Below are 10,102 nucleotides of genomic sequence, written 5' to 3' on the forward strand. Positions count from 1 at the left end.
AGAGTAATTAACTGATTTATAGCTAGTTTTTATTCTTAATCTATTTTCTGTCACAATCTCATTTGCATCCATTTCCTCCGATTTAGAGAACCTGAAACACTAAGACTAATCAGTTAACAAGCACAATCTCAGAGAAGTGCGTTTTTTAATGCCAAAGTTTCATCAAACCCTTTTGGAAGTTGGTACTACACTCGCACAATCTTCTTTCCGATTATTTTTCTTTTTCACTCTTGTTTCTCATTCAGATACCTTTTCTTTGTATCATAAAATAAAAACCACAATCCCTAATTTCTCTTCCACATTTACTAAACAGAAAGAAAACTTCTGGAAATTATATTATTTTATTTTATTTGATTCAAGAATTGAACAAGATTCCAACTTTTGTTAAAAATATTTGAATTTCTATTTGTTTTATCAAATCTTACGGTAAAGTTTTTGTCAATTTCAACGATTTTAAGCACTTGCGGCTCCAAATCTGAGTTTGATAAAAATCCTCTGCTTTTTAATCCATTGAAAAGTTGTGATTTGCGCTCGACGTACTCTATTTTGCAAATTTACCAAAGCTTACGGTAAAGTTTGTGTTGGTTTCAGCGATTTTAAGTACTTTCGGCTCCGAATTTGAGTTCAATAAATATCCTTTATCTCCTTTCTCTTCTCTTTCTCCTCCCCCTTTATCGGAACCCATAGTTGATGGCAAAGAATAGTACCGTCGGCGGCCGGACTTTTGACGGAAGCTACGAGTTGTTACGTCTCCAGCGACTAAATTCCTCGACGACAAAACCAGGTTCTAAAGTTCCTACTCTATTACTCTATATTGCATATTGGTTCTTTGATACTGGTATAATTGCACCCTTTTTTCTCTAAAGAATCTAAACAATCTGCTTCTAGGTGTTAATCTTTTTAGTTATTCTTTTCAAAGTTTTGTTCTTCTTAGTAGTAGCCACTTTTAAATCGGTTTCTTGTTACAATTGAAGTGATATATTGTTTGATTTGGCTGTATAGTGGAATTCTTCTGTTCAGTTTAGCTTAAGAATGGGTATTTTGGATTTTTAAAAATTGCAAAGTTTGGTTCTTTTTAGCATTCACCACTTTTAAATCTGCTTCTTGTTACTGGGTACTAGAATTTAAAATTGTAGGTTTGGCTGGTATTAGTCACTTTTGGGTCTGCTTCTTGTAACAATTTGATTGACACCTTGTTTGATTTGGTTGTACATTGGAATTTTTCTGTCCAACTTTGTAAAAATTGGTAGGGTTTCGTCTATCCATTTTAATCCTGTTAGTCACTCCTTTGAGTTATTTTTAGCTCTTTGGTTCGTAACTTGTAGTCCTTTGTTCCCGTTTTTTGTTCTTAGTGGTAGTGTTTACCTAATACCTTTTGCTTATAGTGGCGGTAGTGAATGATGTGAGAGTAAGATCATGTCCTCGGGTGGGGCTGGGGGTAGGGTCCAGGGGTAGGAAGGGGAGTAAGAAAGCCTCTAGGTTGCGAATTAGGTCTTGGAATATTGGGACGTTGACGGGGAAGTATATAGAGTAAGGTAAGATTCTCCAGAAGAGGAAGATCAACATAGCGTGTGTTCAGGAGACTAGATGGAAGGGTACTAAGGCCCGAGATGTAGACGGGTTTAAACTATGGTACTCAAGGAGCACTAAGGGTAAGAATGGGGTAGGTATTTTAGTAGACAGGGATCTCAGGGAGCTCGTGGTTGAGGTTAGGAGGGTAAATGACAGGTTGATGAGTATTAAGCTGGTAGTTGGTGGGTTTACTGTAAACGTGATTAGTGCATATGCTCCTCAGGTAGGTTTGAACCAAGAGGTCAAGAAGCAATTTTGGGATGATTTGGACGAGATGGTGCGTAGTATCCCGCACACAGAGAAGTTGTTCATTGGCGGAGATTTCAATGGTCATATTGGGGCTAGTGCAGGGGGTTATGATGATGTGCATGGCGGGTACGGTTTTGGGGATAGGAATGAGGGAGGTAATTCACTGTTGGAGTTTGCTAGAGCTTTTGAATCGGTTATAGCTAACTCGAGTTTCCCGAAGAGGGAAGAGCACCTGGTCACTTTTCGAAATTTAATGGGCAAGATTCAGATTGATTTTCTTCTCTGCAGGAAATGCGATAAAGGTTTGTGCACTGACTGCAAGGTCATCCCGAGTGAGCACCTCACGACCCTACATAGGCTTCTAGTTATGGACCTGGAGATCAAGAGAAGTTGGAGGAAGAGGGCGGGGTGCAGGCAACCTTAGATCAAGTGGGGTAACTTGACCAAGGACAAAGCTCAGGAGTTAGGGGAGAAGTTGTTGGCTATGAGGGCCTGGACGAGTATGGGGGACGCGTCTAGTATGTGGTCCATGACTGCATATTGCATTAGGGTAGCTGCTGGAGAGGTCTTAGGGGTAACGTAGGGTTCTCCTGGGGGACATAAAGGGGACTGGTGGTGGAATGGAGAGGTTCAAGGTAAAGTGGAAGCTAAGAAAGCTGCTTATTTGAAGCTAGTAGAGAGTACAAATGAGGAGGAAAAAAGGACTTATCGGGAGTGTTACATAAAGGCGAAGAAAGAGGCAAAGTTAGCAGTTACGACGGCTAAGAAAGCAGCGTTTGCTCGTTTGTACGAGGAGATCGAGGGCAAAGGAGGGGACACCGGTTGGCCAAGGTGAGGGAGAGGAAAGCCCGTGACTTAGACCAAGTCAAGTTGTTGGCCCAAGAACAGGTGAAGTTTTGAAGATTGACAAAAGAACTCAGACATGGACCAGGTCTAGCTTGTGAAGCACAGTCATGATCAACCTGTACATGTGAGATGCACGTGAAGGAGATAAATCTAACTGATCAAGAAGCGATATCTCCTGATCTGATCGAAAAGGTTGCATATTGGATAAGGAGGGAAAGACTCCTTACATGAAGAAAACACAGTTTAGGAAGAAGATAGTGTTAGAGTTTGAGATCACTTTGAACTCTCCTACGATAGAAGAGTAGTACTTGTATCCTAGTCAATCTCTAATTACTAACCCATCAAAAATATCAGTGTTGTTCTCTTTTACAGGCAATGCACATAAGCAGAAGTTAAACTTAAATTGAGAGCAAAAGAGCAAGGCGATTTTGCAAGCAATTTATGTGTGATTCAAGCGTGCAATCCTGAAGCTACTTGAACGAGATAGAAGAACCAATTTCAAGTGTCTATCTTTTATTCTAGTTCAATTGTAGTAGGAGATTTTACATTGTACCTTTCAGCTTTCATAGAAGCAATTGTATTAGGTACCTAGAGTGTTCAAGTTAGAGTTAACTTGAAGTTGTCGCAACAGTTGAGGCTGTGTGCCAAAACGGGATTAGAGTTAATCTTTAGGTTTACAAAGAGTTTTGTAAATGCTGTTTTGGCTCAGTGATTTTAGTGGAAGTTTGAGAAATCCTATTGAGTAGTAGGTCGTGGTTTTTTTACCTTTTGAGCCAGATGTTTTCCACGTAAAAATCTCTGTGTTCTTTATTTTTTTTATTTATTATTCCGCAAACAGTAGTAGTTGGAACACATAGAAGAACCGGGTCATTCTAGAGTTCAGTTAAGCAAAAATTGGGTACCACACAAATCACCCCCCCCCCACTTCTTGTGTGGTATTGAAGTTTAAAACTTCAATTGGTATCAGAGTAGGTTAACCTTGAAGAGGTTAACACCTTAGGAAAAGATCAAGATGGGTGCACCACCTGGAAACTGGGAAGGGCAATCCACTACTAGGCCTCCACTCTTTAATGGTTAGTACTATTCTTGGTGGAAGAATAGGATGAGAGATCACATTATAGGAGAAGATTATGAACTCTGGTACATAGTCATTGATGGTCCCCTGGCGACAACAAAGAAGAATACTGAAGGAGTGGATGTGCCAAAAACAAGAGTTGACTGCACTGATGAAGACTTGAAGAAATGGGAAAAGAATGCCAAGGCCAAGAAATGGCTTGTGTGTGGACTAGGTCCAGACAAGTACAGCAGGATTCAAAGTTGTACCACTGCTAAGGAGATATGGGACACTTTACAAGTGGCTCATGAAGGAACTCCTCAAGTAAAGAGATCAAGAGGAACACTGCTATATTCTCAGTATGAGAATTTCACTATGAAGGAAGGTGAAACTATTCAGGAGATGTATACAAGGTTCACAACACTAACAAATGAACTTAAATCTCTTGGGAGAATTATCCTTGAAGAAGACAGGGTTGAGAAAATCTTGACAAGGGTTTTACCAGTGACTTGGGAAAGCAAAACCACTGCTATTTAGGAATCAAAGAACATTGCTACTCTCAAGTTGGATGAACTTATTGGAAACCGCACTGCCTATGAACTGAGAAGGCAAACCATGAAAATGGATGCACCCAAGAAGGAAAGGAGTGTGGCTCTCAGAATAGCTGAAGGTGCAGATCTGGAGGATGATGAAATGGCCATGATCACAAGGGATTTCAAAAAGTACCTAATGAGAGGAAAGGGTTCTTCAAGAGGTACAACCTTCAACAAATCAAAGGCTCCTGAGAAACAAACTAACGAGGGTTGCTACAAATGTGGCAAGACTGATCGCATGATCAAGAATTGTGCAACCCAAAAGGAAATTGAATGGAAGAAGGAAAGGGCTGAATGAAGGAACATGAAGAAGGAACAGGTTCAACCCAAAAGGAACAAAGGATCAACAAATGCAATGGTTGCTGCTTGGGGAGAAACATCAGATGAGGATTCAGAAGATGAAGCTGGAGATGAACAAGCACTTACGGCCATCGGAGAATCAGATGATGAACAAGAGGTAAGTGTGATTCATCTCAAAGACAAGATTAAATTTCTGTCTAAAGAAAGGTTGTCTGAACTATTGCTAGACTTCATCGATGTGTCTGAGATAATTAACAATGAGAAGGAAGAGCTTTCTAGGGAGTGTGTGATCTTAAAAGGCAAGTGCAAAAATCTAGAATCTAGGGCTAATGAGAGTGACAGTAAAAATGCTGAGTTGAAGAACCAGGTTCTTGTACTTGACACCAATATCCTAGAACTTAGGTCTGAAAATCTAAAACTGAAATTAGGAACGAGTAAGAAGAAAGCTGATCACACACATCTCACCTTAGAAGAAAACCTAGGAAAAATGAAGGATGAGTTGTACAGGAAAGATGAGCAGATAATAGCCTTAAAAGAAGACCTAGGGAAGGTAAAACATGAACTAGACAGAACTTGCAAATGGAATAAGGCTTCTGATGCACTATCCTGGCTACAAGAACATCACAGTAGCAACAAGAGAGGGCTTGGCTATGGGACCCAAGCATCTAAGTGGGAGCCCAAAAGCAAGTACCTCACTCTTCCTGAAAACAAAATCTGCACACATTGTGGCAAGACTGGTAATTACAAAAATGAATGTAATGCAAAAGAAAAGGCCAGTCAAAAGAACAAAACCTTTGTTCAAAAGAAAATTAGGCTGCTTGGGTGGGCTAAAAAGAATTTGATTTACCCCTTTGCCTATAGAAAGGGACCCAAACTAGTTTGGGTTCCTAAGACTAAACCCTGATTTCTTTTTGCAGGTCCAAGTGAAGGGAAGTAGCCATATATGGTACATGGATAGTGGCTGCTCAAAACATATGACTGGAAGCAAGAACCGGTTCCTTTCACTTGAGGACATAAAAGGAGGTAATGTCACTTTTGGAAATGGGAAGAAAGGCGAGATTATTGGGGTTGGAAAGGTAGGTAAGACAGACTCACACTCCATTGAGAATGTCTACTTGATAGATGGCTTGAAATATAGCCTAATCAGTGTGTCACAACTGTGTGACAGAGGTAATCTTGTAGCATTTACCTCTACCAAATGCTTTGTGATTAATCTTACCACTGACAAGATTGGTTTGCAGGGAAAAAGAGTTAACAATATTTACATTGTAGATTTGTCCACTCTTTCTATAAATGAACTCACCTGCCTGAGTGTGTTGGACAATGATCCCCTCATGGAGCGGAAGGAGGACCGCAAAGGCGGCCTCGCAGAAGCGAGCTAGACCTCGCAGGAGCGGAATTTGGAACCCTGGTCAGGTTCCGCAGAAGCGGAGCATTGGATCGCTTAAGCGGTCCCGCAGATGCGATTGGGGACCGCAGAAGCGGAAGGTTGCCTTAAGTGAAAGGTCCGCAAAAGCGGACGTTGGCCGCATAAGCGGAAGCCGCAAAAGCGGTACTGGATCCGCAGAAGCGAAATGCCTGGCAGTTAAGTGAAATTAATCATCTTCGCGAATTTTTGAAAGAACAACATTTTGGACTTCGGACTAAGGAGATTTTGGGCGATTTTTGAAGAGGGTTTCGAGGGCTATCATCAGGTATGGATTCTTGGGCTTAGATTATGTTATTATTGTGTATAAACATGAATTAACACTGAAAACCCAAGGAATTAAAGGGTAAAAATGGGGTAAGTTAGGGTTTGAGAATTTTGATGTAAAAATGGAATTTGGAGGGCCAACGAACTCCAATTTTGGTGAACTTTATATGTATGGACTCGTGGCGAGACGAGGAATCCGGTGATCTAAATTTCGTAATTTTTCGAGAAGCGGGCCCGGGGCTCGGGTTTTGCTAGTTTCGAGATTTCTGCTATTTCTTGGTTGTTTTCGATTGGGTATTGTTCCCTTGGCATATTGTAATGTATTCGCTCTGATTTTGGTTAGATTCGACACGCGTGGAGGCCGGTTTGAGGGGCAAAGGCGTCGAGAGCTAGAGATTTCACCGGTTCGAGGTGAATAATACTTGTAAATGATATCCTGAGGGTTTGAAACCCCGGATTTGCACATCATAGTGCTGTATTGTGGTGACTTGCATGCCAGGTATGAGCGTGGGGTAGAGCACCGTTGGGGATTGCGACTTGGTCCGTCCCGGTTGTTGATTTTACTGCATAATTGACTGAAACCTACTTGATGCTATCGTGATTTGGGTTGATTGCCATGTTTTGGGCTTTGTGCCGATTATTTGAATCCTTTAGGGATTATTATCACTGTTTTCATGACACTTAGCATATTAAATGATTTTAGTCCTGAGTTAAACCCTGTTTTGAAGTGTGCAGTCATATTGTTAAAGTTTAAAGACTTAAATAGCATTTTTCTGATGTTTTGAGTTAAAAGCTATTACTTGACATTGCCCGAGTGGCTCATTTGCATGTTCTAGACTGAGGATGGATCGGGCTACATGCCGCAGCGATACTATGATGATATTGCGCTTGGGCTGTAGGAGCCCCTCCGGAGTCTGAACCCCCACAGTGAGCGCGGGTACCCAAATGGATCGGGCTGCGCGCCGCAGCGGTCATGTGCATTGCATTGCATTCATGCATTGTTTCCTGTTTGTACTACGTGGCATGACATTCAGCACTCTCATTTCATTGGCATCCATGCTGTTCTTGCACTGCGTACCAGATACCCTGGTGTTATTTGTTAATAGAGTGCTGTGCCTGAGGGGCTAACTTATGTGCGGACTTGCACTATTTGATAACGCATTCATATGCTTGACTGTTGGAAAAGGATATTTTCAAAAGAGGTTTTTAAACTGAGCCAGATATTTTCTAAAGGATTTTTTACGGTCTTACTGTTTTCTAAAAAGGGTTGTACTGTCCTATATAGCATGATGGAGTGCTCTTACGTGATTTCTTGCCTCTCAGTTATTATTTACTCTTATTACCACTGAGTTGGAAGTACTCACTTTACTCCCTGCACCTCGCGTGCAGTTGCAGGTATCGTTCACCCGGTAGCGAGTTATTAGCGGATTGAAGGTATTGTTATTGTAGCTGAGCAAGGTGACCGCCAGCGTTCGCGGCACCGGATGTTGTCTTTTGTTTTTCCAGAAATTCATTTTGTATAATATTGGCCCTGTAGTTAAATCAGGTTCCTTTAGATGCTCGTGACTTGTGACATCCCGGTCGGGTAGTAGTTAACAGTTTCTAATGCCATTAAGTTGTATCTTCTATTCATTTATGTTTAATAATTGTTAGTGAAAGGATTTGGGTTAGTTGGCTGGCCTTGTCTTCACGAGAGGCGCCATCACGACCGGGTATGGGAATTGGGTCGTGACAATTTGGTATCAGGGCCTAGGTTACTAGGTCTCTCGAGTCATGAGCAGGTTTAGTAGAGTCTCGCGGATCGGTACAGAGATGTCTGTATTTATCCTCGAGAGGCTGCAGAACCTTTAGGAAAACTTCACCTTCTTGGAATTCTTATCGTGCGTACTTGATTCAGCTTGAGATATAACTCTTGAAATTTCTTTCACACATCTGTATGCGCACGTGAGCGCTCAATATTATATGTGCCTTGATGGTTTGTGATTCCCCGATCGAGGGGCGAGATGTAATCTTCGTGAGTATGTTGGGCCAGCCTGGAGGACTTGAGGCCGGATCCTTGCCTATGGCTTGAGCACCGAGGTGCTGATTGTGTGAGCGAGTGTTTTGAATGTATATGTTCGGTATTGTCCCTATTAGCCGGAATGGCGGTGGGATATCCATGTGATGAGTATGTTAGTACGGCGAGATGTGTCTATATGGCTTGGTAGTGACGAAGAAGTCTGTAGGATAATAGATGAACTGTTAAGTGATTCGACTCCTATTGTGGATTGATGTGTAGCCCGAATTATGGGCGCGTGAAGAATATCTTCGTATCTCCTAGTTGGAAAGTAAAGTACAATACGTGAGGCGGTATGAGTTCAGACTCAGGAAGACTAATGACTGAGTAACGTATATGATGGTGAAAGGTATGCTGAAGTACTAAATTGAGGCGAAGCAGGGGTCATCTCCTGCGGAGTGTTCTTGAGTGGTATGGTCCTTGCGTGTATGTTAGAAGATCTCCTGTGTAATTGAAGGGTATGTGTTGAAATTTAAAAATTCGGGTCGCTTAAGAGAGTGGACTCAGTTGATGTGGGGATGAATGCGAGGGTTGTAGAGGATTTCAGTACTAGATGATCTGTGTTTTCACAAACTTGTAGATGATTTGAGTTTAATCTCACTATGACATTGTGGCATCATTAGAGTAAGAGTGTTATGAGTTGTTAAGTGTGTCTTGATATATGGCTTCGAGCCAAGTTGGGGAGGTTGCTGTTGATTAGTTGAATGCACGGTTATGTGCTATGTTGGTTACGCCTCGAGGTATGCTGGCAAATCGGTTCTAGTTGCAGAAATTGAGCCGAGGATGGGCGAGTGAAGCAAAATTTCGACAAAGGTTATATTATGTTCCATAGGGTATGAGAATTTCGGAATGTCTAGAGTCGTTGTTGGTAAAGAATGCTCGGTGCATAGAGCAGGAAGTTGCTTGGTGGTATTGGGACGAGGGTCTCATTTTACGATGTCGGAGTGTCAATAAAGCACGAGTGGTTCTGTTCGTTAAATCAGGTAATTTGCAGATGAATAAGAGTGAATGACTCTCGATGAGAATGGTTTAATTGTGTTCAAGGAATCTTAATGTAGCATTCAGGTGGTTTTAGGTGGTGTATTGATTAAGACAGTGTTTTTCAATAGAAATTGTCAAGACTGTGGTCATTTTTTATGTTGATCATGAGATCCTATGTGGTCCGCATACCTGGAAAGTAAAAGGAGCGAATTTAATTCGCAAAAAAAGTCTCAGAGTGAAGGTATTCTAGAATGTGGTATTTTCTGGGAAACAATTGAGAGAGTTTCAGTGGCCTATGGGTACTTAGGCAGTGTGGTCTTATGTTCGAGTCTGTCTTGGTAAGCTTGGATTGAGGCATTTGTGATGCTACAGCCGAGGGAGGAAATATCAAGTGGTATGATTGGAATTTCAAAAATGGAAATTAGATAGATGAACATGACTTGATAGTAGTACCGAATACGGTATTAAGACGTAAGGATGGTTGATCTAACTCTTCGTATGTGTTCGAGTATGGTAATGGGCTTTACAAGGTATTGTGCAGCAAGGTCTCTTGAGTGTTCTGACAGGTTGCTTAGCTGGGTTCGGGGTTAAAGGATTCAGTCCCGGCAGTTTTTAGCTTGTGCAAATGGAATGGGGAAGTTCATTGATAAGTTTTACCGGTGGTTTAGAGACGTTATTAATTGCTATGGGATGTGAAGCATGAATGTGTAATGATTTCTCTTCTTGATGGGATTGATGGAGAGTTCTTGATCTCTCTC

At 41.5% G+C, this 10,102-nt stretch overlaps 1 protein-coding gene across 1 annotated transcript; it reads left to right on the forward strand.

Annotated features, from left to right (window-relative positions):
- Window positions 1-1,732: 1,732 nt before the first annotated feature.
- Window positions 1,733-2,652, forward strand: LOC109221979 (craniofacial development protein 2-like; the record flags this gene model as incomplete). Its single annotated transcript, XM_019386399.1, has 2 exons — window positions 1,733-2,153; window positions 2,427-2,652. Coding segments are annotated over exons 1-2 (647 nt in total), but the record flags the coding sequence as incomplete, so codon positions are not given.
- Between the last annotated feature and the right edge of the window lie 7,450 nt (window positions 2,653-10,102).

This window comes from Nicotiana attenuata, unplaced genomic scaffold (genome assembly GCF_001879085.1).
Source record: "Nicotiana attenuata strain UT unplaced genomic scaffold, NIATTr2, whole genome shotgun sequence".
NCBI classification, from domain to species: Eukaryota; Viridiplantae; Streptophyta; class Magnoliopsida; order Solanales; family Solanaceae; genus Nicotiana; species Nicotiana attenuata.